We start from the raw sequence: 26,700 nt of genomic DNA on the forward strand, positions 1-26,700 counted from the left end.
GATCAGGTTTCTTGGTCTTCTAAGCTTGCCAGTTTTGATGAGCTCTGGCAGTTCTAGGAAGGTATTTGTGTTCAAAAATAGTTTAAAGGTGCTTGCAATGAGTGAAATTAATCCAGAAGCACGAATTTAGTAAAAGGACTGCTGCAATAAAAAATAACTGCTTTTCTGTTTCCACAATGAAGTAGTCAACTTACGTAGCTCTAGCTGATCAGAGTTATTAAGGCCTTGCATGTTTTAACTTAATAAAATGATCCTCAAGGCTGTCTTCAGCCATAATCATACCTGTCTACCAAGGGTGCATTAGTCCTGTAAGGTCCAGACTCTCCTCATGTCATCTTTATAGCGATTACTGCATCACTTGTTTGTCTTAAATAGGAACTATTTGAAGCTAAATGCCAATGGTGTAAAACTGTGAAGCAAGAAAAGTAAAACTTGAAGTGTACGCTGTTCAGTTTCTGCAGCATTTTCCTAGTTCTCAAAACCTCTATGCATTAACTACGTGGACTTTTTTGTAACCTTTCTTCAGTACTTTCTGCAGAATCTTCTATGTAACAAAGCCAAATTGCAGCACACGCTTGGGAGTCCTCCAACTCCACAGCACTAAATTCTGCAGCTCTGTTTTAATAAACTGCAATATAGGATTCAGTGTTTCCATGATTGCCACACTGTGCTGTCTTCTTAGAACTGACAGTATTTTGGGCTTTGCAGATTTTAGTCTACACAGATATAGCAAACATGAGCAAAAACTCTGACTTCCATCGTGGAAACATGTTCAGCTTCTTGTATTAAAAAAAAAGTTTAACTCCCTCAAAACAATGTTTTGCAGTGAGGATTAGATTAACATGTCAAATTCAGTATGCTTTAACTCTTTAAAATTCAGGTTAGGTAAGCTAAATTGCTCTCACTAAGTCATTCAAAAGTACTTCTTCAAAGTACAGAGCCCTGTATTTCCCACGTCCTTCGTTAGTCCTACTGTCAGCACAAAGTTAGGAGTCTTGCTGGCCTTACTGGAAAAGACCTGACATCCTCAGGCAATCTTCTGCTGGCAAAAGCTGGGTGATGAGGGCTGTTATTGATGAAGTACAGTGGAGCTGAACCTAGGGACTTTACTGAGCAGTTGTAGTCAGTTTTGTGATATGGGGCCTGAATGTCATGCTGTTCTGCATTCTCTTCACTGTTACATATATCTGCGCATCTCATCGTGATCATAGGAGGAGTTTACCAGAATATGCTGGGTTCTAAGTTACTACAAGAAACATTAATAAAAGCGGTATTGTTCTAACCACTCTACTTTGGGAAACAATTCACTTGCACTTCTGTGAGGGTTTTTTTATGAAGAGGTTTTAGCAGAGCTGAAGCTGTTAACAAAAAAGCCAATGAAAAAGTTAATATAATGTAGGGAATTTTATTATATGAAGATAACATATTCTCGGTCTATTTCATTTTCAAACAAATCTGCAGCATCCAGAACGCAACAAATGTCAGTTAAAATTGGGGCAAATTCTTAAGTACACTGGTACAACAGTGGAATAACCTCACCTTGAACAGGAGACCTGAAGTATCATCAGTTTAATAGCCTTCCATCAGTAGGGACTTCTTAAATAATTTCAGGAGTGCAGCATTTAAGACTATTCTATCTGAGCCGAGGGCAGCATTATTTTCCCACCAGTACTTCAGGCAAGGCAGGTGTTCCTATATGTTCCTGCACCGTTCCTACGTGCGACTTTACTTCTAAGTTCCACCTCTGAGGGTTTTCCTGGATTTATCAGTGAGTGTGGCTTGCTTAGAGGATCTTGGGGGTTAAGATGACAGGTGGAAGTTATTTTCACGCTCCTGTACTGTTGCAGAACGATAGCCTGTGCAGCAGGACTCTAAGCATGTTGGATGGAAAAACAAGATGGTTCTTTGAGGAAAGAAAGCCGTTTCTGTGCTGTTTTTAGGGCTTGTATATGTTCCTGTCTCCCCTCAGTCACTGAGTAGTCAGTGCATTTGTAAAAAGTGATGATAAAGCCTTCACCAGTTTCCTGCAGCTCTTAATTTTTTATGACCTTAGCTAGCCATTCAGATGGGTCTTTTTTTCAGGATCTTGCGACCTTGGCTTCACTGTCCAATCTGGAAAGAGCTTTTCTGACAGGAGAGACATTTTGGTTTCGAATTACCAAATACAGATATTACAGGGAAGGTCTGAGATAGGCTAAGAAAACTTAGTTTAAGTTAAGAGACCACAAGAGGTCAGGAGGGCTGAATTTATCAAGAGTACCAAATTGAATGGACAAGTTAGAGCGGCAATTACCGTTTTAAGAACCCTGTGTGATAACTAACAGCATCCCAAAGGATTAAGCATTTATAATTCGACTTTACTGAGGCCAGAAGGAATTTACTCGCTAAGCAAGCAACTCTGCCCTGTAACTGTTTTTTATCATGACCCAGTTCAGTGAGGTGCTTTGTGATACGCCCAGCATAAAGCGTATCCTAATAATTCTATTTACCGAGGAATATGAATAAATGCCTTGCTGAGTCAGCAGCATGTAAGGAAGAAAGAGGGTTGATGGGAACAGCACAACTATTCTTTCTTTCTTTTTGCAATTCTACCACGTTTCCTACAGCAAAATAGGCAGCACTTGACAAGAATGAAGACAGCAATGGCTGCACAGGTGAACAAGAATGCCAGAACATCCAGGCAGTGGTACTGGTACCAGGTGAGATGGTGAGCGGCAGGTCTCAAGTGCTTTGCTCCTTTGTGACGCATGACAAATTCAATCCAGAAGACAGCTCTGTCCAGAGGCGTAATTGGCTGGTCGTGGTGTATCTTGGATAATCTTAAAGCATTTTCCTTGTAGCTGGAAAGAAAAAAGAAGAAACCAAGGAGATTTGTCACTGTTTCCTGAAACATCCCATTCCACAGCTGGCCCTCCTCTTGAGAAAGACAGAAAGCACTGCTTTCACTTTCATCAATGTGATTTAATAATATGTGAAACCAGCCCAGTTTACTCCTGTCTGCGCAGAAGTCGACATGTAAACTATAATAGAAAAAGCCAATCTTTTGAATAGAAAAAGTATTCTGGTTACTCTGTTGAAAAAGCAACACGGAACCATTAGCGCATCTGTTCAGATATTACATAGTTAGATTAACTAAGGGTATTGGTGACTTGGGTAAGAGAAAGAACTGTGATGTCTCCAAACTGAGTACCTGTAACAACTGGCATTTTCACACAAAGCCTCTGATGAACTTAACACTGAACAGCAGAGAGTCATCTCAGGAGCTGTTCTGAGCTTTCCAAGAGCTATCTTTCTCAAAGGGATCTTAAAATGTCATACAAAGAAAAAAGAATTAGTAAGCTCCCCTGGGAGATGCAAATTCTCAGTAAAGAGACGGTTTTCATCTGCAGCCCAAGTGCCAGCTATTCAGTATTTTGGATTCCCACAAGAGAGCAGAATTTCTCACGTCAGCAGCCCAAGGTTTTAATAACCTCATCCTATAGTAAGAAAAAACTCACGAGGAATTGTTAATGACTGTATTCACTGCATCAACTAGGTCCTCTGTCTTCAGCGTGCCAAAATCCAGCTCAACTGCAGCTCCCTTTGCCCTCATGTGCGCGATGTTGTCATGCTGGTCAGCAAACATGGGAATCCCAACCAACGGGATCCCGTGGTAGATAGCTTCATAGATCCCATTGGTGCCACCGTGAGTAATGAAGGCTTTCGTCAAGGGATGGCCTGGAACAGGGAAGGAGAGATGCGTGTAGCAGCAGCAGACCGTGACCTCTGGGATATCAGAGCTGCCAGCTACTTGGGCACGTGCTGCTAGAGAAGGGAATGACCCTGTCCTCTGTATCGGCATCAACACCTGCACGCTTAGCTTCCACGCGTTCATATTGAATGCAGTACAAGAACCTCCACATTCCTCCACACAACCCGAGTTACTTTACCCCTTCTGCTGTCATGCAGCTTTAGGTTCTAGTTTTTACATGGCCTCAGGTTCATAGCAGACCCCTTCTGCAGCCTTTCTTTTGAAGAACGAGCCCAGGAAATGAACTGCAGAGGTGAAATGCAGCTCCAGAGTACAAAACTACTTTCTTATTGTCTTCCTCCTGCCTACAGGTGGTTCTTAGCCCTTCCAAACAAATGCCAGTGGGCTCTCTAGGACAGACATTTGCTTAAGAGATCCATCTGTATGGCTAAGCTCAAATTGCTGCCTTCTTGAGCTGCTGCTTCCTATTCCCTTTACAGTCTGGCTGCATCTTCCATAGTTCTTGTATGGCCGCTCACCTTAAAGTCAAAAGCAGGCTAGGAAATTAAGGCTCCAAGAGCAAACCTCTGCTGCTTGAGGTACAAAATCAACTATAGCTGCAAGTGTTTTTTTTTTCTATTTTTTTTTTTTCGCACCCAAATAAGCCATTTTAGCAGAAGGACAAATGAAACAGTTTTTCCAAGGGTGTAATGCATCCCAGAGAGAATCAGTCTCACCAAGCAGGTCATTTTGGGGTATCCAGTCATAAGTCCTGGTGTTGGAGCCCAGAGCTTCTGGTTTCTTTCCTTTGTACCTCCAAAGGACCTTGAACAAAGGAATACTAAGATAAAGACAGTGCATGTGGCATGCCCTTTTGTATTATTACACATGAAGTAGGACCTTATCTTAAACCCGCATCCCTTTCCCCCGTGATTCAAATAGCTTTGGCTCCAATTTATATCTTCAGTTAGTTATTATGGGCTTTCCACACAGAGGGATTTTTATATTTTTGCCTATGAACACACCTCCGTGCCATTTGGTTTGGGGGCAGGGAGGGGAGAGAAACACCTGAACATGATGTGAGGCAGCTCAGCCATCTGCCTCTGCAGAGCCTAGCTTCTTGGCCATGGCATATCCAGCAGACATGCAGGTAGAAATCAAGCGTAAAAGGCTTGCTGAAGGGAATAAAAGTGACAAAAAAAAAAAAAAAAACAAGGCAGATTGCTTTATACTTGAAAGTAAATTCACCTTTTGTGGAAGCTGGCTGAGCGCTCTGGCAATCACATTACTTTTTTCATCAGTCAGGTTGTAGACCATTGATCCGAGAGAAAACACCACAACGCCATGTTCTCCTGAGCTCTGAACAAATTCTTCCATTTCCTAGGAGGCAGAAAGCATGATAATAGTGATTTCGCGATGCAGATTACACAGATTATGTGAACAGAGAGCATAATTTAGTTTATTGAGGTGATATCTGATCGTGGCATATGAGTACCTCTGTTGACAGAAGGCTGTGACAAAGATACACCTGGCCATGTGCAAAATAGGCAACTTCTGCCAAAGAAGGATTAGGACAAACATTGAGACAGGTAACAGAAGCTTTGTCTCTGAAAGCAAGTCAAGCAGTTTCAGGACACATTTCTTTCAGAACATGACCAGCAGGAATGGATCCAGGTACTGGAGTTAGAAGGCCATACCCTGTGACACCCTCCCTAGCATAGTTTGGCATGGTTCTCAATTTTGCTGGAACAGGTCCTATGCATTTTACAGCTCTGCAGCAAGAGACATTGCTGAAAACTGTGAGGTTGTTGCAGCATCACAGTCAGAGATTTGTCAAGACATTGCAGTCACTTTGTTAGCCAGTTCTGTATTTCTTCCAGTACAGCATGTATTGCTAACCAGACTTTACATGTCAGAACAATAGATCTTCCTGTTCGTTCTTTTAGATGGTGTCATATGAAATGGAGCATCCGAAAGGGAATGGCTATCCCTCTCCCTCAACTCAACCCTTGTAGCAAGGGTTGAGTTAAGAAGAGTTACATTTTTTTTTTTTTAATAGACAACTTACACTGAAAAATACCCTGCCTCCTGTAAGGTTCCTGCATGGGTGATACTCTAGACCAGAGCATGTCATGCTGTCATCATCATCAGTTTGAAATTCCGCTTGAATATTGCCAGTCACAGTAGAGCATAGGCTGTGGATGCAGAATATTTTACTCCCTTTACAAGGTCTTAAACTAAGCACTAATAGAGAAGCGTTCAGCACTATTCTCTTTCTGCAAGTCTTGGCTCCATTTTGTCTAACAAATTAGTCCAGTCACAGTGTTGTGCTGCATCAGGTATTTGAGTGTTTTTATGGGCTGGAGGTCTGCATCTTAGAATTAAATCTTACACTCTGAGATAGTACCTATTTCTCTTAAAACAAACACTTGTATTTGCTCCTGCTGACCTCAGCTATCATTTCTTCAGACAGCAAGCTGTAATCCCAACCTTCAGTGTGTACAAGTCTGGGCAGATTGCTCAGTAGCTCTGTGCTCCCCACCAGCAGCAGAGCATCTTATATGAATGAGTTTTCTCATGACGTGGCCTGAATGGCTGTTCAGGGAGGGAAACTGCTTGTGCGGATAACCAACCAGTGGCAGAACTAAGTCTGAATACCTTTGGCAACGGCTTTGCAGGCTGGCAATGAAGTCCTCCAACAAACTCAAAGTTGGGCAGGAAAGGGCGTGGAAATTCAAAATCCCAGTACGTTCTGATTAACCAGATCTCTGCTTTCCCCATCGTCTCACACAGGGTCGTGGGCCTTCCTATGGACAAGGTACAAGGCATTTAGCACAATTACAGGTATAATCTTGTTTGCAGTAGATTACAAAACAGGAGCTTTACCTTTGTCGTTTGGCACTCCCAGTCAGTGTAGTCTGTCAAACTGAGCATGAAATAAAAACTTGGACAAATCCAGACCTTGCCCCATCCCTGCTCAGCCTTGGCAGGTTGCTGCAACCAAGGCAATAGTATCTTTACAACCACTTTGAACCTTCAGAATAAATTTAGAGTAGTGCATGAGTAGTTGGGAAGCATTTAGTTTCTGTGCATTTCTTGTATTTATGGAAGATTTTATTAGCCATGCTTGCAATAAAAACCCACTCTGGGGAAGAGAACAATCACACAGAACTAAACATCCAAACAGAAGTAAATGAACCTCTAAGTGATGATCACGAATCAGGGAAGAAGAGGGTTTTTATCTGAGTTCTGTTGCATTTTTCAAATGGTGACTCAGACTGTGGCTACTCAGACTACAGTGCAAAACTGGTACAGCCTTGGGGACTGGGTAAGCTGCTGCTGAAAAATAATTGGAAAAATTTGCCAAAACTAAAGGTTCTCTGAATGCAATTTTATGCAAAATCCAATGTCCCTAGAAACCCACCTGTAGGAAAAAAAATAATCAATGGGAATAAGTCTTTTATAGCTTCCCATTTGGAAAAATACATATTCTTACACGCGTATTGCAAGTTGTCTTCAGTATTTTCCCCACAAATTGGAACTGAGTTGTAAGAGGGTTAAAAGTGTTAATAAGTGATTTTCCAAAGTGAGCTCAATGCAAACAGGATCTTAGCAAAACAAGCAGAAAGTGGGGCACCTTATACTACTTGATCAGCATTACAAATAAAGTTTTGTTTTGTTTGTTTTGTTTTGCTTCCAAAGTGGAGGGTAATGGCTCAGTTATAAAATTACTGGAGTGAAAAGTAAAACTAGAGTGATGCAGAGGTGTTGCTCTTTAAGTTGTATTCTGAAGTTGTTAAGTCTTACGTGGTAGAAAAGTTCAATCCAGGGAGAAGGGGACTAGGTTGGAAGGCAGAGAGGTGTTCTTGGGCAACACAGAAGAGATCAGAGGTCAGCAGAGTAGTGCCCTTGTGCTTGCTGTTCAGTTGTTATCTGTATGAACACAAGATATTCTGTACGAGGTTCAAAGTCCGTTGAACCAGGAGGTCTCTTTAACAGACTTTGAATCAAGCATGAGCTGTACTAGGCTGGAACAAAAGTTTCAGGTGTTTTGTTTGAGGAAACTATATTTCAAACTCTGGATGATAGAAGAAAGAGAAAGGTGACAATACCTAACATTTATTTTAGGGAAGGGTGAACTCACACTTAGCATCCCATTTCCAAGCAGGGCTGCCAGACACTTCCAGATGATGCATGCAATGCAACATGAATGAAGGGTGAATTGTGCTTCTCAGTTGTCCAAAGACAGTCAGTGTGCCTGTCCTCAAAATTAAGAAACAACAATTGTCCTCTAAATTCCTCGACAGGCACTAAAATGGGCATGCAGCTCACCGAAAGAGCTGATGAGGAGCATCATCGTTGACAAAAATTGTGACTACATGCTAGAAAGATCCCTAAGGGAAACTGCAGCAGAACTACACTGGTATCTGTTAGGCTGTATCAGCCCTAAAACGTAAAGCACAGTCTCTGTGCAACCTAAACAGAATTGTCGTCTCTGCTGGGCTCTGTTAAGAAATCAGGGTAATTGATTTTTTTAAATTTTGCATGAAAATATTTTGCTTAAAATGTAGAAAAGAACACAAGGAATCAGAGATCTGTCCTACAGCAAATGAATGCAGTTGTGAGTGAGGATGGAAGTACAGAACCAGAATGGGCTGGTGGCTGTGACAGAGCAGGGACTAGGGTCTTCTTTTGCAGTGATCCAGGGCCTCCTTCAGAGACCTTCCCCTTTCTCCTGTCAGAGCTGGAAGGAGCCCAGCATGATCCCCTCTAACGTGGGACTACATCTTCAAGGAGATCATCAGCATAACTGTGAGACATCCGACAAAGTAATGTGATTCTATAGCACCAAGCTCTCAAAGCATTCAAAAGGCACAACCTATGCAAGAGAGACTGCTCAGCGGCTGCCTTACCTAAGACATTACTGTAGTACCCATCCCATTCATCTCGCCAAAACTTCAAGAAAAATAAATCCGTGTAAAGGTAAAAGAGGAAGTTCCGCAGTCTCTCCACAAAGGACATCTGGTCCGTCATCCCCACTGTGCTAGCAGGCACATAAGAAGGTGGGGACGGGAGCCCACCACACAGCCTCTCTGCCACGTTCCCGTCAGAGAAGCGGAAGGTATAGACAAAAGGGATTTCCAGTAGTTGTGCTACAAGCTCCCCCCCTACAGCCAGAGGGTCAGCGATCAGAACATCAAACTTGGCCTGCTGCAGCTTTGCCATCAGCTGAGGGTTCGTCACCAAAGTGTCACAGGTCTGCTTTGACATGTCAGAAAAGGAGCCTATGAGCTCTGTCATCCTCCACATGACCTCCCAGGGAAACAGATTAGGAAGTTCATTCATCCAGAGGTTGAGGAAGTCCTCCATGACAGCATTCAGGAACTCCTGGGAATAGGGCACTTGCAGGACCTCAAAAGTGAAAGGGGAAGAGGTGTCTTCATAGTTGATGAGCAGATTGCTTGATGGCACCAGCACAGTCACCTCATGACCCCGGAGGACGAGCTCTTCCAGCAGCACTTTGATGTTGATCCAGTGACTTGCGTCGGTGGGCCAGACCACCACCTTCCCACAAAAGCCAGTGCTCCAGCAGCACGTGCAGGCCCAGAGCAGCCAGAGGAACCTTTGTCCCATCATCTCCGCAGCCTGTGCACAACTCCAGTCTGAGCAGGCTGGAAACAGCTCACAGATCAGAGTGCAAACAACTTCAGAGACAGCCAATGAAAGTAAGATCTGCTTGGCGCTAGCCTTGGCGAGAGGGCATGTCGGAACACCAAACACTCATGGGAGGGCCGGGCAAGCAAAAAATCCCGTTCTGGAGTCTCCTCCAGAGCTGCAGCCAAACTCTGGAAGTGAAGGCGATTCCCGTTTTTGCTCCCCACAGAGTGCAGTCTGCAGCACGTGAGGACCAGAAATCCTTGCCCTGCTGCCGGATCTTCCAAGTGAAGCTTTGCATTTCTATGCCCAGCAGGAGTTTGGGCTAGAGAGAGCACATGAGCAGCCCAAGGGACCTTTTTGTCAACTTAGGGCTTAACCCAGTCTTTTCTCTTCACTACAGTCAGATTTGCTTCTTTGCCCTGCAGGAACCAACCTACCTGGAAGGCCAGTTACAGTTTTAATCTCCTGCTTTATTAGGTGCAGACACAACATCCTGCAGTGATTCAGAACTAGCCCACACAGAGTGCTCTCATCCTGTCTTCTCTGTTACCAGATGTTGTGGCCACACTGCTGAAAGGGCACGGTCCTGGCAGAGGTCATCCCAGCATCAAGATCATCCCAGGGAAGAAACAGAAGTAGATGAAGAGCTCGGGTTTTGCTTACCACCTCCTGTCCCCTCTCTGCCCAGGGGCAGTTCAACACAAGATGCCTGACTTCCCCCTCTTGGAGGCAATCCCACGGAGCAATCAGAGATGCGTGCTGCAGCAGATGTGTTCTGGGAGGAGAACAGGCAGCTGCTCTTTCCTGAGCAGAAGGAGAACGAGGCTCAGCCTGTGTCTAAGCAGGTCCTGAGCACACCTCCAGGAGCTCAGCACCACCACGTGGGACCCTCCCTGTTCTGAGGATGGAGCAGGAGGCTTTCATCATGTCCCAACCTCACCCCTTGAGAAAGACTTCAGATAGGAAAAGCCTTTAGAGAGAAAAGCAGCTAAAGTCATTGTAAGGACACGGAAAAAGCTTTTCCAAGGAGGTGGCAGTGGTGCACACGTGCACTGCACAAGCTGCAGACATTGCCACATTGGGGTGCGTGGCCCTTTCTTTCACGCCTCCTTCACCACTAGATACTGCCCAGACCAAAGCAGGTTGCAGTCAGAGGGAAAGCACAGGCTTTGTATATGTAACCTTAAATGCTAAAGCACACGTTTTATGACTAGTAGAAAGCCCAGCAAATTGCACAATTCCACAAGCAGCCTGAAGCTGACATAGCACTGTCTCAAAGCACACACTGCTGCCAGCATAAGGCTTTCTACCCTCTGCCAAACATGATAAGTATCACACATAAATATGCAGCTAACTACTGCAGTAGTAGGACTTGCTGCCAACTTGGCTTTCTCAACAAAGCCATGTGCTACTACAGATCTGGAAAATAAATACAAACCTGTAAGTCCTCACATTGGAATAAGAATAGCCCTGTAATTCCTCTCCCTTCACCATACGCACACACAAATTGTCCTATTTCCTTCTAATCATAACAATAACTTCTTAAAACTCCAAAATTAATTCTGCAATTGATATTAAATAAACAAGCAAACAAGCACAACTATCTTCTACTACTTCTTTTAGACACCTTCAGAAGAGCCAAGGACCTTTTCTCCTTGTTGCTGGGGGCCTTTCATCACTGCAAACTGAGGCGTGGTGCACTTTTCCTAACCAGCAGGGCCAGCTGCTCTCCGAGACCTTTTACAGTCCCGGGGAGGATGCTGTCTCATACTGAGGAGAGCTAAGGATGTGAGAATGGTATCAGGGAAAAAAACGTAATGTTAGATAGCCTTCTACAGCTTTGTAAGTTCATCAGTTGAATTTAGTAGGCAAGCAATGCTATTTTGCTCTTCTTTGTGTCTGTTGCATTTGATGTCTGACTGACTGACCCCTTTCTGTTTCAAGTGGTGTTAGCACTGGTTTGCCCATCTCAAAAGTACCTGTATTGTTTGAGCTGCAGCAGCATAGCTAGAAGCAGGTAAGGTTTGTACTTGCCTGGGTTGTTAGCTGTGATATGGAAGATTTTGGAGGAAGGAAAGGAATTCAGGACTGCCTTGGCCCTGGCTGGTACCTTGTACCAAGGCTCTGAGTATGTAGCCCTATGTGTATAGCAGGTGTAATCTCTATAAGTAAGAGCAGCCTTACCTAAAACTTCACTGTAGTATTGATCCCAGTTTCTCCAGAAAAGGTGGTGATACGTCAAATCCTGTAGAAAATAGGAGATGATGTTGTATAGCCTCTCCGTGAAGGACATCTTGTCTGTTAGGCGGCTTAGGATGGCTGGCACATAGGAAGGAGGTGCTGGGAGCCCTCCGCAGAGTCTCTCCACCGTGTTGCCTAAGGAGAACCGGATGGTGTACACGAAAGGGATACCCAGCATCTCTGCAAAGAGCTCCCCGCTGGGCACCAGTGGATCTGCAACGAGAACGTCGAAGGCAGATGCCTTCAGCCTTTCCATCAGCATCTTGTCCCTCAGGACTCCATCGCAGATGGTTTTGGTCACAGCCTCCAGCTTGCTCAGCAGTTGAATTACCCGGTAAATTCTTTTCCAGAGAGGTAACTCTCTCTCCTCGTAAAACCAAAAATAGAAAGATTCATCCAGCGTGGCAGCCATCTCCTTTTTGCTGATCGGCACCTCCACCACCTCGAAGCGGAAGGGCGAGTGGTCTGTGGCGTTGAGGATGAGGAAGCACGAAGGCAGCAGCACAGTCACCTCGTGGCCCCGGGCCACCAGCTCCTTGAGGACGTACTCCATGTTGAGCCAGTGGCTGTTGTCCACCGGCCAGACCAGCACCTTGCCACCAGACACTGAGCCCAGCACAGCCAGCAGCCACAGCACGGCCACCTCCTTGCCAGCCATGGTCTGCCTTGCTTCTCAGTGCCCCCGTGGCTTTCCTTCACTGGGAGCAGCAGGGCAAGCCAAGCCAAGCTGGGCTGGGCCTGCATGACACTGCCTTGCACTGCAGGCAAGAGGCCAAGGTAGCTGGTGCAAAATCCCGTCCTGGATAACACGTGTTCTCCTGGGGAAAAGGTGACTGGGACCATCTGGCACCATCTGGTGGTCAGCGGCTGGCTGAAACTGGGAGATGTTTCCTCTGGAGCTGCGCAGAGAGCTGCGAGCCTGGGGGACTCCACCCTGTGCGGGTCACATCCTGCCCAGCGTGCCTGCCGAACTGCAGTCTGCTGGTTTGGTTACAAGAAGTGACTTGAATGAAGAGGCCAGAGCTGGGAGGTGATGGCATGGGTTGCCCTGCCTGCCACTAGGTGCCAATAATGCACCGTAAGTGGAACCAGAAACTATGCTAAAGCGCTTCAGCTATGGCCACGCTCCTGGTGTGCAGGTAAGGAATGATGTGAGCCCTCTTCGCTGTGCCAGGACTGAGTCGCTGGGATCCTGCCTAGCTCTGTTGCTCAGTTTTCCTAATCATATTGTCGTGTGAGGCTTTTGCTGTGGCTCCTGTGCTGTCCAGAGTGTCATTTCCAGCATGAAAGCAAAGGTGGTGGTAGTGGTCAGGCCATGAGAAGCCAAGCTGGGGCCCCTACGCTACGGCCTGTGTGCTGTGCACATGACAAGAGCTTGGTGTCCTTGCCAAGTCCTGCAGTGCAGGAGACTGCATCCCGTGAGACTTGGAAGTGCCTTGTTTCATGGGGTAGGTGTGAGCTCAGTAGAAGAGTCATGATGACTGCGTGAAATTAACACTTATCTAAATAGTTTTTTTTATGTATTTGCTCAAAGCAGCCCGGAACAAAAGCCTGGGGAGGAAGACTTGTTACGTTCACTGTTTGCTTGTGGGTGGAGCGAGTTTGCACAAAACAGTCTTTACTTAGAGAGGGTTGGTTTTAATTACCTGTGATGTAAACAAAGTCTCTATTACAAAGCCACAGTGCACCTCGGTGTTGCTACTAAGGGTCAAGGCTGGCGCATAACTTGCCAGTCATCCCCCTGTGATGATCTGCGTTAGGAAAGCAGCTCTGGTGCTTTCTGTGCAAGCAGTCATTGAGGGGAAGATGTGCAAGCTGAGCTCTCAGCAAGGTGAGCTCAGCTTGTACATGCACAGTCCATGGTGTGAAAGCTGTTTCAGCCTCTGCATTAGGACCAAGTACAGCAAATCCTGCAGCTGGGATGCCCGCTGATCCCTGTCTCCATACAGAGGCGTGCCTGCACAGCACCCTGTCTGGGGTGGGTGCAATTGATGGAGTCATACCCGGGGTGGGTAGATTGGTGACTAATGGCTTAAGACTGTATGTGTTGCCCTGCTAGCAGGATCCCTAGGGAAATGTGCCTCCTCCTTTGTAAATGCATTAATGCATTTATTCTTTTGGTTTCTGCAATCCCTCTGACCTACAGTTCCAGATTGACGTATTGGCTGCCTGTAAAAGGTCCCAGTTTTGCCTGGCTTGGGCTGCCTGGCTCCTTCACTGGCAGCTTGCTCCTTTTCCCACAGAAGGACATTTTTATTTATTTTTTTTTCTGGCCATGCTGGCTGACACCCTCCAGACCTTGCCTTTGCCTCGTGCTCTGCAGCTCATAACATGGGAGGTTGTGCAACGAATGAGAAGCGAGGTAGCAAAGGCTTACCTAGGATCTTGCTGTAGTAGACGTCCCACTCTCCCCAGTAGCTCTGGAAAACGTAGTCTTGCAAGTGGTAAGACACGATATTTTTTATTCTCTCGCTGAAGGACATGCGGTCGGTGAGCTCGGACAGGGCTGCAGGCGTGTAGGACGGCGGGGCTGGGATCTTGCCACAGTGCCTCTCCACGGTGGAAGCCGGGGAGAAGCGCAGCGAGTACACGAAGGGGACAGACAGCTTGAGAGCCACAAGGTCCCCGCAGAGGGTCACCGGGTCGGAGAGCAGCAGGTCGTAGCCAGAGCCCCGCAGGTGGGCCATCAGCTCCTGGTTGGTTAGCACCGCATCGCACATCTGCCTGTTGAGCTGGTGCCAGCTTTTGGACAGTTTTCCCAGCTCCTTATAAAACTGCCAGAAGGTCAGGGCTGTCGGCCTGTTGTTCAGCCACAGTGCCACGAGCCCCTCGATCAGGTTCTCGATGGTGTCTTTCTGGAAGGGCACGTTAAAGATCTCAAACCTCTCCGCGGCCTCAGCCTTGGGCTGAATGAAGAGGGAGGCGTTGGATACCAGGATGGTGACGCTGTGCCCGCGGCGGATGAGCTCCCGTATGACCGCCTGCACGTTTAGCCAGTGGCTGCCTTCTGTTGGCCAGACCAGCACGTTCCCACAGCAGACAGGCCCTACAAGAGCCACCTGGAAAACAAGCAGCTGGAGGCACTTCGTGGAGCTGCTGGCTTTTGCGGCCATGGCAGGATGGAGGGCTGGATATCCTGTGAGGTCTGCCTTGCAGCTGGGAGCACTCCACCTCAGCGCCGTGGCACTTTGCTAGCACCCTTCGCAAAGGCAAGAGTCCCCTGCTGTGCGAGTGGGGCCTTTCGGGCCCGTGTGTGCTCTGTGGGCTGAAAAGACAGGAAAGGATTCTTGGTAATTCACTTCTCCCTTCCTGCCTCCCACCTTGCCAGCTTCCCCCCGTGGGCACTCCTTTTCCTAGGTAGGGGTGGCAGCAATCCCAGCTGCTGTCAAGAGGTCCATGCTACCCTCAGGCCAGTCCATTTGCGTAAGAATCTCATCCTTTATTTCTAGTACCTTTGTAGTTCCTCCCTGAGGAGCAAAATCCTTACCATGGAAAGGAAAGCAAATAACAAGGGCTCTCCTGCAGCTGTATTGGTGCCGTATCAGTCAGTAAATGCTGGAAGATGGACTAGTTCCTGCTAGAGAGTAAGTGGCATCACTGCCAACATTGGAGAAATGCTGAGGTTTGCTGGAGAATGTATAGCCAATTCTCACTTGAGAAGATCTGTTTTCAGTTGCAACAGCCATGGTGTCATCTTTCTACTTTTTATGGTACAAATTCACCTGTACCTAAAGATAATTATTACTTTTTTTTTTCTTCTTTACTTTTTTTTTTTCTTCCAGAATAAGCATGGAGCTTTGCCAAAACAACAGGCAGCAGTGCTGTAGGAACTGCTTGCCCGAATGTTTGGCCAGACCTGTGACGGGACTGGCAGGGACAAGTGATGTTGCAGACATCATCAACCACTTCAACCCTTCTACAGCCACGTCCTCCTTAAGTAATACAAGTTATGGCAGCTCTAGTGCGGGGAGGTTGTTGCTGCTGTCTGGGGCACATCAGCACCAACGTGGTCATGTTGTAGGCTTGGTTCATATCTCTAACTATGCCTCTGTGGTTCTTCTTGGTGATACCCACATAATCTGGGCTGGCTCTCCCTTGGAAATGTAGGCACTATGTCCTGAAAGGAGCTCGTAACCACCAGGAATCAAAACGAGAACTAAAACCCAGGCAGAAAATGGTTTGCTCAATCCAATATGATTTGGGCAGAGTGAATAACACGCAGCAAAAATCTTACCTAGCAGAGACTTCTGTGGTAGGAGAGCATCTTTCTCTGGATCATGCGGTGTAATTTGGTGTGCCGGTCCGCTTCTGTGAGTTGTTGCTCACCTGCCCTGTGCCTCAGCAGCTCTGGTAAGGCTTGGCATCAGGCAGAAGGAGCTTAAATAAGTTCCACCTGAACAGGGATTTTCAATAGGAGGAAGTAATACAATATGGGATGATCACAAGGGGGCAAGTCTTCTGGGATTATTCATTTCTTTGTTATGCCCCAGTAATATAATAGCCAGGATGGTCTTCCCCATGCTAGGGAATATCGTGATGTTGCTACAGAGCCAGATTCTCAGAAGGATTTGTGTCCTGTAGCTAAGAGATACGATGTCTGATGGCTAAAAACATCTTTTGCTTCCTTAAAGGTCCTAGCTGGCACAACAAAATTAGTTGTTAAATAATAGACTTGTTTACAAACTGCCCATGGGAACAAAGAGCGTCCTGTGCTTTGTCTGCAAAGCATTTCAATAGTTGTATGTTACCCTTGCTGGTAAATGCTGCGTGTGTGGCTGTTGGTTCTGCAAATCAAGGCAAGCATTTACTGACTTGAAACTACAGGAATCTGAAGATACAGCTCCATGTTTTTTTAATTTTGTCCATAATATTCAGCCTCACTTTCTAACCCACCAGTTTGGAGCAATTATACCAGCATGTCATTATGATATGCTCTCCTTTCTTCATGTAAGCTCTTTAAGCACTGGAAGGCCCACTATAAAGTCTCTTCCAGACTGAACAACCCAACTCCCTCAGCCTGTCTTTGTAGGAGAGGTGCTCCAGCCCTTTGACCATCCTTGTGGCCCTCCTCTGGACCTGTTCTAATACTTCCGTGCTGGGGGCCCAGCGCTGAACACAGGCTTCAGGTGGGGTCTCACAAGAGCAGAGCAGAGGGGGAGAATTCCCTCCGTAGCCCTGCTGGCCACACTTCTTCTGATTCAGCCCAGGGCTAGGTTGGCTTTCTGGGCTGCAAGCACACATTGCTGGCTTGTATTCAGTTTTTCATCAACCAATGCCCTCAAGTCCTTCTCCTCAGTGTTGCTCTCCATCCCCTTAACCCCCCCCAGCCTGGACTGATGTTTGGGGTTGCAAAGTCAGCTGAAGTCAGTCGAATTTTGCTCCTGAATTTCATAAGCTTCTGTTTCTAACCCCCAAGTAACCAACTCCTCTGTAGCAATTAAGGGCTATTGCTAGTGGAACTGGAGGGTTAAATCATACTTTTAAAGGCAGGATTTAAAAGGGCAGCTTTTAAAGCTGATGCTCACATTACTCTTAATGCAGAAAAGATAAACACTGTGAGGATTAGAGGATGAAATCCAGAAAACAAAAGTGGGCTGAAGAAAGTGGATGGTGTCATGTGTCTGCATTTCGCACATCTAGCGTTACCAACAGAACTGGTGCCGCCTCCAGGTCTTTCATAGCTGTAGGTTACTCAAGGATAATGGTGTAAAAGTTAGGGAATCCAGCCTAGTGCTTTCCATACACAGGTACGCAGGCATCTTCCACATTTTCCTGAATGTGGGTTTCAACTGGGCTTGGCAGCCCTGTTGTTTCCAGGAAGCCCTGATGGCCACCAGCACCTCGAAACTTCAGTGCTGGAGCATAACAGAGAGGATTTTGCCCTGCCAAGCACCAAAGGACAGCAGTTTTCCTTTCCCTTATTTCAAGAGAGCAGCTTCAGGACTGAAGGGGGGACTTGAAAGTCCTGAGTTGTAAAAGACTAGCATTTGGGGTAGGGGCAATGTCTGGGTGGGGAAGGTTGAGGTGTCTAATTTGTAGGTTGGCCCATCCTCAAGTGCAGGCAGAAGCGTGTGGGCTAAGAAATTTGTGGAGGCACATGCTCAGGCTCAGTAGAACAACTACCCCCTTGTAAGCCCCAAGTGTCACAGGGAAACTCCAGCAAAAGGGAATGTGCTGGCATCCGTGCCATAACCAGACTTCTCAGCCAGCTGGTGTCTTTAGCTCAGCCCTCTACTCTGCTGCGAGAGGACAAAAATGTTGTCGTGCATACAGTATTTCACTTTTTCTCAGTTTAATTACAGATCTTAATCTCTGCACCAGTCTTTGGATGCTACAGGTCCACGTTTGCGTGTAAATGTGTAGATGCCGGGGTGGCTCATGCCATGGCTGTTTCCACTCTGCAAGGGAGAAAGAAAAAAGAATGAGAAAGGATCCAGGACAAGCCTTGTGCACATTTTCAATGAGCTTGCTAAGTCTCACGAGGCACTATCAGCCCTCCCACAGGACAGCCAAACACTGTGGGGACCCCAAATCTGCAAACGCAGGTGATGTAGGCGGGACAGGAGCCATCTGGTGGCTCACCAGAGAAGAATGAGCAGTCGTACTCACCCTCCTGCCTTCTCGAGTGTGCTCACTCCCAGTCCTTCACCAGGGCTTTCCCTGGGCAAGGTGAGCTCAAAGGTGACTTATTGTAGTGGCTGAAGTTTGGACCCATCAGGGAGTTGGCCTGGCCCACAGAGGAGCTGGGCAAAGACCAGGCTGTCCTGGGTCCTGCTAAATGGCTGGGCAGCAGCTCTGTCATTGAGCCAGGCAGGAATTCATTCATGTGTCATAACACGTGCAATTACATTAAATAAAAAAAAAAAACAATTAATGTCTGTTTACAGCTCCACAGGGAAATGAAACCAAACTTGTGATTCCTGTTAGGTTTTCACCAAATCCCCCGCTCGTACCTAACCTTGATGCTGTACCACATCTCCCTGCAGGCTGGCTGTTCTGAAAAAGAACTGCAGATGCGGAGGAAAGCCATCCTCGGGCAGGGGGAATTAAAACAGGACTCGTGTTTTCTGCTTACGTGGGTGCGGCGTGCTCACAGGGCTAGGCCAGCTCCACGTCCCGCCGGAGCGCTGTTTGGTTGCGGGGCAGCGGCAGGTGCTGGCACGAGGTCTGCACCTGGGCCTCGGTGCACAAGCGGTACGCACGCCACTTGTTCCCCGGGGGTATTTTCACATATGATGTCTGTGCCGCGGCTTCAATGTAAACGGGCCTCTTCCTTGCTGGCGTGGCCTGCGACGACGGCTCCTTTTGCGTTTCGGAGGGTGGGGAGAGCAGGGATTGCTGCCCATCTGCTTGTACGGCGGGCTCGGGGTCCAGGGTTTGTGTTCCCTTCGTCTCCTGCATTGAAGACACGGGGTGACCTTGGTCATACAAACGGCCAGCAGCGAGGTTTTCACCATCACTTTGGCAGACTGCTTCGGCAGCTCTTGGCCAGGCTCCAGGAAAACCTCTTGCTGCTCTCCAGGCCGTACAGCGCCTGCAGCTTGACACGGGCAAGCAGCGTGAAGAGAGGCACCGTGTTCATACAGAACGATGCAAAGTCCCGGTTTTACGAGGGTTTTTATGAAGGTTTTTACAAGGGTGGTTATGGGAAAGGTTTGTTCCCCCCGTGGGGGCGTGTTGGCCTGTGCTCTGCAGCACACGGGGCTTTGCAGCCCACCTCTGCCTGAAACTCTCCTTGGCTGCTGTCCTATTCCACTGCTGCACTTTGAGACCAGCACAAAAGATAAAAAATTAAAAAAATAAAAAAAAATCGCATTGATAGTGGTGAACAAAAACAGTTTTTGAAGTCTTTTGCACCCTTTGCATTTTGCAGGAGCCGCTGGCTGCGTGTGAAGAGTGTCATTAGAGGGTCATCCAGCAGACCACAGCTGCGTCAGGAGCAAAACCATGCCTATGGGCTGGCAGGGAAACGCACGAGCCAAAGGAAGCAAGAGTGTGTGTGTGGGGGGGGATGTTGGAAAGCCCAGCTTTGTATCAAAGTAGGTGTGCAAGAGGTTCGGGGAGGGAGGAAAATGCCTGGAACAAATAAAAACCAAGTCATTCATGTGCGTGGAGGAGCAGTCTTTGGTGCCGTGGGGGTGCAGGGTGGAAGCAGCAGGAGCTGGAATAAGCGGAAATTCCTGCAGGCGGATGTTGGGGTGAGGAGGGGCTGGAAAAAGAATTGCCAGAGGCAATCTGTTGTCTGAATAGATGCCTTCAGCCCAAAAATACACGGCCGGGGGTAGATGGCATTAGGGAAGTCCGTGGAGCCACGAAAGGATGGGGGGAGACGAATGTGGACAAATGGCTGGTGGTGTCTCAGTGCGAGAAACAAGGGACAGAAGGAAAATAAAAGGAAAATAACAAAATCTGCAACAAAACCCGCATGCTGTGGGGAAAAGCAACTCCCCAGAGGAGGTACGAGGTGCCATGAGCTCAAGGGGGGATGATGCAGGTCTGGAGAGGACACAAGCACGGAGTGACCAGGCACGGAGAAGCCACGTCTGGCTGGGGAGCCCCTTCCCATGCGCCAGGGGATGGGGCCACGGGTGCAGGTATCTCCACACCCTCCCCTGTGGTTACCTGGCTCACTTCGTCCATCTTCTCTTTCAAACCCTCTGGCTCTTCGTTGATTGTAATCAAACTGCAAGGCAAGAGGGGACAGGGAAGGCAAGAGGAATTGGACTCGATTGTTTTTATGGGTCCCTTCCAACTCAGGATAATCTGTGATTCTGTGACAGGGGGGCTCAGGGCCTGCTGCCTCCTCGCTGGACGAAGCAACACAGCCCAGGGGCACCCGCAAGCAGCATTGGGGAAGACAGAAGCTTTCAGCACCTGAGGGAGAAGGAGGAACCTTTTGCAATCATTTTGCTATAGCTTATAGCAGCATTTCTTCCAAGGGGGGAGCGCGGCTCTGTAAACACCGCAACACCCACCTCCTTCTGCTGGATTTGTGGTGGACAGCTGCTAATCTCAAGGAATTTGCTGAAAAATGGAGCTAAAAGCAGTGGTATGCGGGGCTGTAACCCAGTTTTGCAGCCCATGTCCCCAGCCAGCTGCCAGCCCCATCCCTGGAGCACAGCAGAGTGATTTCCCATCCAAAGGTCATTTTTTGACCTCTCAGACTATTCTGCTTCTATCTCAGGAATGGCACCTTCAGGGACACTCCCTGCCTGCATGCAGCACATATTTCCTCCAGGTCACCCCTTCGTGGCAGCACTGCCTCGTGCCTGCGAGCCCTGTTATTTTTCAGCGCGGGGAGCCCTGCGGTGCGGCAGGGGGGTCCCACTCCTTCCCCCCTCCCCAGCACCCCCATACCTGGTGGTGGAGTCGGTGTTGGGTTTCTGGTGGCAGCAGGAGAGTATCCAGGACCCTGACAGCAGAACAGCACAAAGTGACCTCCAGAATCCTCCCTTTGTTATCACCACTCTGGCGGGGGTCAGTGGGGTGAAGGATGGGACCCCAGCCCTCTCCCAGCTCCCCAGGGCCACTTTTGCCCGCGTCCCACTCACCTTGGCTCTCCCTCATGGTGCAGCCACCGGTGGCAGGGTGGCAACGGCCCTGGCCTGCTCCCTGCCCAGGTGTAAACTCAGCAGGGCCTTTTCTGATGCCTGCTGATGCAATTATGAGGTCGGAGGCAGCGGGCATGGGACCCCCTGAGTGCAGAGAGATGGCACAGACGTGCACGAGGGCCACGAAACAGATTTATTGCCTCGTGCTGGAGACAGCCCTGGGTGGGACCTGGCACTTAGGGATGTGGTTTAGTGGGTAACATTGGCAGCAGATGATCTCAGCGGTTTCTCCAACCTTAATGAATCTGTGATTCCTCCCCAAGAAAGCCACGTGGGCGCTGTCAGATTTGTGTGCCAGAGGGCGACCTGCGGCGCGGCGGGGGCTCCTCGAGGCACTGCGGCAGATTTCACACAGACGAGCGTGTGGGGAAAGGCAGGAGGCAAACTTTTATTTTCGTAAAAGCAGAAATCTGGGGGAAGTCTACAGGGCCGGGGTGGCCGGGGTGGGCCTCAGATGCATGTGCGGAAGCGCAGGTCAGTGCCCGCCATCCTCTGTGCGTAGAGCTGGTCGAAGCGCGCGCTCTGGGCCACGGTGAAGTGGTTCTTCCAGTCACCAGTGATACCTGGGGGGCAAGAGGGGGCTGAGCAGGGCCCAGAGGGCCGGCGGCATGCTGGGGGGTCCCCAGAGCCCGCTCACCTTTGCGCATGAAGGGGGAGATGCCCTGGTCCATGAGGTTGGAGGGCACCACCCGGTAGTTGGTGCTGAAGTTGTCCCGCATGGCCTCGAAGGACGTGTGCTGGGCGACCGCCTCCAGTGCCACCTCCGACAGCTCCTTCCCCAGGAACTGGGCCACCTTGGTGATCTCCCGGCGGGGGTCCTGGGCGCAGAGGCTGGCATTCAGCCCCGGCACCCCCAAGCCCTTATCCCCACCGTCAGCACCATCCCCTCACCTCCTTCATGTCCTCGTAGAAGAGGTAGAGGATGGGGTGCTCCCTCCGGCGCTCCCAGTAGCCCCTCACGTGGTCGAACCAGGAGCCGTAGGCCACTGCACGGGGAGAGTGGCCATGGGGATCGGCAGGTCACGGCACCCTCAGGGTCCTCACGTGCACCCATGGGTGTCCCAGCCCACCTCTGCCTGCCATGAACTTCTCCAGGTACTGGTCCCACGTCCCCGGGTGAGGGTGCAGGTTGTTCATCAGGTCAAAGTGGTAGTAGGAGACGGCCACATCCTTGGCGTTACGCCCCACGTAGATCATCTGTGGAGAGGCCCGTGTCGGTGATGTGTGCTGATTTGCAGGGTTCTGGTGGGGGTAGTCATACCCATATCCCTTCTGGATCCCTCCTGGCACGTTCCCTCCAGCCCTATTACCTTGCAGCCCTTCTCCCAGAAGGATTTGGGTAAGATATCAGCCGGGATGTGGGTCTTGATAATGCGAGGGGATGGCATGCCCTCCAGCTGCTCCGTGCCTACAAAAAGCGCTTCCGCTACCAGCAGGGTGCACCCCAAAAGCCCAGTCTGCCCCATCCTTGTTGGCCAGGCTGGCCCCCGAGCCTTGGGGCACCCACTGCCCACCCACCCCGCTACCTGCCAGCATCTGCCCGGGGGCAGCAAACTCCAGCATGGGCACCCGGTTGACGATGACGTCCCGCTTGCATTTTTCGGGGTCGCCGCCTTGCAGGATCATGTCCACGATCTCGCTGACCCAGGTGGTGCCTGGTGAGGAGCAGCCCAGTGTCCCGCTGCTGCTGTCCCCTCCTGAACCCAATCGCAGGCACCGCAGCACCGTCTGGCCACCCCCCAAATTCCAGCTCGGGTAGTCGTGGGTTAGTGCCCCCCACTTCCCGCACATGGCCCCTCTCTCCTGTGCCGGGGCCGCTCACCGGATTTGGGGAAGGTGACCACCACGATGTCTTCAGGGCGGCTCTGGAACTTGTCCACCTGCTCCCAGTTCTGGGTGAAGGCGTAGACCATAGGGATGCCGTGCACCGTGCCCCAGGGCTGGCGTATGTAGGTGTCCATCGTGGCCATCCTGGTGGGGACAGGGGGGTACACAGAGGGCCAGCTGGTGGGGTTGTCTTCATAGGGCCACCTTCATGGGGCCACAGCCAGCCCTAGGGAGCCGGGGAGCTCCCAGAGCTGCTGCTGGGACCCAGCACTGGGTCTTGGGGTGCTTGCCCAGACACCCCTGGCGTTTCAGAGCCTGCTCTGTGGGGTGCCGGGAGGGGAAAAAGTCTGTCCTGCCTGGTGCCAGCTTGGGCTCTTGGGGCGGCAGGAGGGAGCTTCGAGGAAAACAAGGTGCTGCCAAAGGGCAAAGGGCAAATCCTTTCTCTTGGTGCTACTGGGGCGGTGGCGGGACTCACTGACACAGCTGGCAAAGCAAAGCCCTGTGCCCATTCCCAGACCCCTTGGGCTTTTGTGGAGGATCCCAGCCTCGTTCTTCAGAGCCAGCGGGGACCACCGACCCGCGCCCCTGTGCCGAGCTGCCGTAGCGGGGATCAACCAGCAGCCATCTCACCCCCGTGCCCTGCAGCTGGTGAAGAAACCAGCCCCCCCTGGACCCCCCCAGTATCCAGGCCTTGCCTTTCGGAGGCTGGCGGGGGGCTCCCCGTTACCTGCTGCTGGGCGCCGTGGGGAGTGGGGAGCACCGTGCCCGTGCCCGCAGACAGCGGGGTGTTTATTTTTCCCCTCCCCGCGTGGAAGATGGAGGCGCGGGGAGGTGCCTGGGGATGGGGACGTCACCGGGGGTGGGAGAGGGTGCTCCAGGGTGGGGAGGAGGAACAAGGGGGGCAAGGCGAGTGCCTGTGATGAGCGGTGCTGTGCTCAGCACCCCCTCCCAGGCAGGGGTGGGCTGGGGGTGTCACCTGCATGCAGCTCGCTGGTGGGACGCAGGGCTCAGGCTCGGGACCCCGAAGGCGGGTCCAAAGTCTGCAGGGTTGCAAAAGAGCAGCGCCTGCTGCAGCCAGCATGCTGCTGGGAAAAGGGTTTAAGGGAGACGTGCTGGGGGGAGTGCGGGTCTTTTGGGGAAAGGGCCACCCTTCGGCAAAGCCAGGAGCTGGGGGTGCATGAGGATGCCCCTCTGCGCTAAAATAAACGTGTTGGAAGGGTTTGATCTTTAGCTGCACCGATAGCACTGCTACTTGCAGATAAATCCAGTTTGCATCTCTCTGGGACAAACCAGCCCCAGGGCACTGCCTGTGCACAAACGTCGCTAGTTTGGACGCTCATAAACCAAAGCTGGAAATGGGGCATAACGGGGGGATTTGGGTCCCAGGAGCAAATCCCTGATGCCGGTGGGCCAGGTTGTCCCAGTGGTGCCTGAACAAGAGCCTGGTGCAGCTGTTGGGAGCAGGGACATCCCCCATGTCACCGTGCCAGCGGGGCCAGCACCAGTGCCAGGCAGGAGGTGTTTCCCCTTGCCTTTGCCCTGCAACACCCATGCCGGTGCAACGGTGATGGAAATTTCTGCCTGCTCTGCAAAGCAATCTGCAGCAATTTGGAGCCATAAACATGCCTGGGCACGGAGTCAGCCTCGTGCAGTGAGCACCCTGACTTGCTTTGGGGTTTTTCCACTCCAAGGACGGTCCTTGCTCCTGCTGGAACTGCTCTTTGCTTTCTAGGAGTGAGCCGGGCCAGCTCCATGTGTCTGGGGCTGAAAGTGATGCTTTGGAGTATGGGGTCCCTGCAGCAAGCATCTCCGTGTGCCTGCAGGCGTCTTGAGGCACCAAGAACACGCGTCGGGGGCTGCCCTTGCCCTTCATTGCAGACGTACATGTATGCTCACCCTCTGGCTATTGCAATTTATTATGGGAAGAAAAATGCCCGGCGAGCTCCGGGCTGCAGGAATCCAGTGCTGGCTCCCCATCAGGGCAGGGGGAGCCCTGGGCAGCGCCGGGGGCAGGCAGTGCCCCGGGGGTGGACGCCCCTCACACCTCCATCTGGAAGCAGAGGTCTGAGCCCGCCATGTGCTGCTGGTAGTGCCGGTCAAAGCGCTCGTTCTGTGCCACCGTGAAGTGGTTCTTCCAGTCGCCGGAGATGCCTTTGGGGGTAGGAAGGTGAGAAAGCACGTGGGGCAAAATCTGACCCCCAAAAACATCTGCAGTCTGGGCCTGGGACTCACCCTCCCAGGACCGCCGGCCAAAACCTACCTTTCCGCATGAAGGGGGAGAGGCTGTGGTCCATCAGCGAGGAGGGCATGGTCTCGTAGTTAGCGGCGGGGTTCTTCTTCATCTCCTGGAAGGAGGTGTGGTGGAGGATCCTCGCCACTGTCTCCTCCGACACCTCCTTGCCCAGGAACTGCAAGATCTTCTGCACCTCACGCTGCGGGTCCTGTGGGGTGGCAGGGGCAGGGGTGCTCAGTGCTGGTGCTCCCCCTACAAATAGGGGGGATGGGGGGGGGAGCAGCCAGGGCAGGTGCAGGCAACCCTCTCTCCAGCCCACCTCACCTTCTTCATGTCCTCGTAGAAGAGGTAGAGGAGCTGTTTCTCCTGCCTCTTCTCCCACCAGCCCCTCACATGCTCATACCAGGACCCGTAGGCCACTGTGGGATGGGGGTTGGGTTAGCCGAAAAGCAGCAAGGAGGAGGATGCCCTCCCCAGCAGCATTTTGGTGCGAGCCCAAGCATGCAGCCCCCACCTTTTCCATTCATGAAGGCCTCCAGGAATTCAGCCAGCGTGCCAGGGTCCGGGTGAATTTTGGCCATCTGGTAGAAGTAGTAGTAGGAGATAACGACGTCCTTGGCGTTGCGGGCCATGTAGATTACCTGGGGACAACCGAGGCTGTGGTTGAGGGAAGAGGAACTGTGCCTCCTCCCTACTGCCCCGCTGGGGAGAGAGGTGAGGGGCAGCCCCACAGCATTACCTTGCAGCCCTTCTCCTGGAAGGAGGCCGGGAGGAGCTGGACCGGCAGGTGGGTCTTCACCAGCCGTGGGGATGGGGTTTTCTCCAGCAGCTCGATGCCTGCAGGAGGGGAGCTCAGTGGGATGTGCCCCCTGCTCTGACATCCCCACCCATGCCCCAGATCGACCCCTTCCCCCAACAGCCCTCGGCTACTCACCGCTTGGTATCTTGGGGGCATTCATCTCCAGGAAGGGCACCCGGTTGAAGATGGCATCCCGCCGGCACTTCTCCACGTCGCCGTCATGGTAGATCATGTCCAGGATCTCGCTCAGCCACGTCGTGCCTGTGGCACAGGGCAGTGTCTCAGGGGCTGGAGGTGCCCCGGCAGCATCCCAAAGCCCCCTAGGTCCACTCACCCGACTTGGGGTAGGTGGCGATCAGCAGGTCGTCATGCCGGGCTTGGAAAGCCTCCACCTGCGGCCAGCCCTCTATGAAGGACTTGTACAAAGGGATGCCGTGGAGGCTTCCCAGCTCCTCCCTGCACACCTCGTCTACCCCCATCGCTGGCAGCGTGTCCCCACGGCACAGACGCTCTTCTGTGTCTGCGCTCAGGGGAGGGCAAAGTCCACCCTGAATCACGTGCAGCCCCCCCGGGGCGGTGAGGTTTTCCTCGCCCGGCCCCC

The 26,700-nt window shown here is 50.7% G+C and overlaps 3 protein-coding genes and 1 long non-coding RNA gene across 7 annotated transcripts; 1 reads left to right on the forward strand and 3 right to left on the reverse strand.

Annotated features, from left to right (window-relative positions):
• Positions 1 to 1,389: 1,389 nt before the first annotated feature.
• Positions 1,390 to 14,894, reverse strand: LOC101796668 (UDP-glucuronosyltransferase 2A2). Of its 2 annotated transcripts, none has more exons than XM_038177830.2 (7): positions 14,036 to 14,894; positions 11,573 to 11,604; positions 6,389 to 6,537; positions 4,979 to 5,110; positions 4,468 to 4,555; positions 3,498 to 3,717; positions 1,390 to 2,840 (listed from the first exon to the last, which is right to left on the reverse strand). In XM_038177830.2, the coding sequence occupies exons 1-7, from the start codon at positions 14,740 to 14,742 to the stop codon at positions 2,564 to 2,566; spliced, it is 1,605 nt and encodes a 534-aa protein (XP_038033758.1). In that variant the 5' UTR covers positions 14,743 to 14,894; the 3' UTR covers positions 1,390 to 2,563. The 2 variants fall into 2 exon arrangements, with proteins under 2 accessions (XP_038033758.1, XP_012947745.2); XM_013092291.5 differs by lacking the exon at positions 11,573 to 11,604 and adding an exon at positions 8,644 to 9,278 and having other exon boundaries at positions 14,009 to 14,894.
• LOC140002429 (uncharacterized) lies at positions 6,528 to 19,737 on the forward strand. Its single transcript, XR_011808920.1, has 2 exons — positions 6,528 to 12,768; positions 19,503 to 19,737. It is a non-coding gene; the product is annotated as an uncharacterized lncRNA (long non-coding RNA).
• Positions 19,738 to 21,604: 1,867 nt separating this feature from the next.
• Positions 21,605 to 24,159, reverse strand: LOC101795757 (sulfotransferase 1B1). 3 transcript variants are annotated; one of them, XM_027456028.3, is made up of 9 exons: positions 24,044 to 24,064; positions 23,763 to 23,902; positions 23,063 to 23,211; positions 22,767 to 22,895; positions 22,551 to 22,648; positions 22,311 to 22,437; positions 22,132 to 22,226; positions 21,878 to 22,058; positions 21,605 to 21,803 (listed from the first exon to the last, which is right to left on the reverse strand). In XM_027456028.3, exons 1-9 carry the CDS (start codon positions 24,047 to 24,049, stop codon positions 21,691 to 21,693), a joined length of 1,038 nt encoding a protein of 345 aa, XP_027311829.3. In that variant the 5' UTR covers positions 24,050 to 24,064; the 3' UTR covers positions 21,605 to 21,690. The 3 variants fall into 3 exon arrangements, with proteins under 3 accessions (XP_027311829.3, XP_027311830.2, XP_027311831.2); XM_027456029.3 differs by having other exon boundaries at positions 23,795 to 23,902; positions 24,044 to 24,062; XM_027456030.3 differs by lacking the exon at positions 23,763 to 23,902 and having other exon boundaries at positions 24,044 to 24,159.
• Positions 24,160 to 24,965: 806 nt separating this feature from the next.
• Positions 24,966 to 26,649, reverse strand: LOC101795569 (sulfotransferase 1 family member D1). Its single transcript, XM_005011812.6, has 7 exons — positions 26,434 to 26,649; positions 26,235 to 26,360; positions 26,040 to 26,137; positions 25,815 to 25,941; positions 25,625 to 25,719; positions 25,328 to 25,508; positions 24,966 to 25,218 (listed from the first exon to the last, which is right to left on the reverse strand). The coding sequence occupies exons 1-7, from the start codon at positions 26,576 to 26,578 to the stop codon at positions 25,106 to 25,108; spliced, it is 885 nt and encodes a 294-aa protein (XP_005011869.1). The 5' UTR covers positions 26,579 to 26,649; the 3' UTR covers positions 24,966 to 25,105.
• Positions 26,650 to 26,700: the final 51 nt, after the last annotated feature.

The sequence above is a fragment of the Anas platyrhynchos genome, chromosome 4, assembly GCF_047663525.1.
Source record: "Anas platyrhynchos isolate ZD024472 breed Pekin duck chromosome 4, IASCAAS_PekinDuck_T2T, whole genome shotgun sequence".
Classification (NCBI taxonomy): Eukaryota; Metazoa; Chordata; class Aves; order Anseriformes; family Anatidae; genus Anas; species Anas platyrhynchos.

Excerpts from the sequence above, each read along its gene's own strand:
- LOC101796668 (XM_013092291.5), bottom strand. The coding sequence starts at position 14,742 with ATGGCCGCAAAAGCCAGCAGCTCCACGAAGTGCCTCCAGCTGCTTGTT. Across the intron at positions 4,556-4,978 it reads TCAGCCAGCTTCCACAAAAG|GTCCTTTGGAGGTACAAAGG; the intron begins GTGAATTTACTT and ends CCTTTGTTCAAG. Across the intron at positions 2,841-3,497 it reads ACAGTCATTAACAATTCCTC|CTACAAGGAAAATGCTTTAA; the intron begins GTGAGTTTTTTC and ends TTTTCTTTCCAG.
- LOC101795757 (XM_027456028.3), bottom strand. Across the intron at positions 22,438-22,550 it reads TCTGGGAGAAGGGCTGCAAG|ATGATCTACGTGGGGCGTAA; the intron begins GTAATAGGGCTG and ends GCCTCTCCACAG. Across the intron at positions 22,227-22,310 it reads GAAGTTCATGGCAGGCAGAG|TGGCCTACGGCTCCTGGTTC; the intron begins GTGGGCTGGGAC and ends CTCCCCGTGCAG.
- LOC101795569 (XM_005011812.6), bottom strand. The coding sequence starts at position 26,578 with ATGGGGGTAGACGAGGTGTGCAGGGAGGAGCTGGGAAGCCTCCACGGC. Across the intron at positions 26,138-26,234 it reads TGCCCCCAAGATACCAAGCG|GCATCGAGCTGCTGGAGAAA; the intron begins GTGAGTAGCCGA and ends CCCCTCCTGCAG. Across the intron at positions 25,720-25,814 it reads GGCCTTCATGAATGGAAAAG|TGGCCTACGGGTCCTGGTAT; the intron begins GTGGGGGCTGCA and ends CCCATCCCACAG.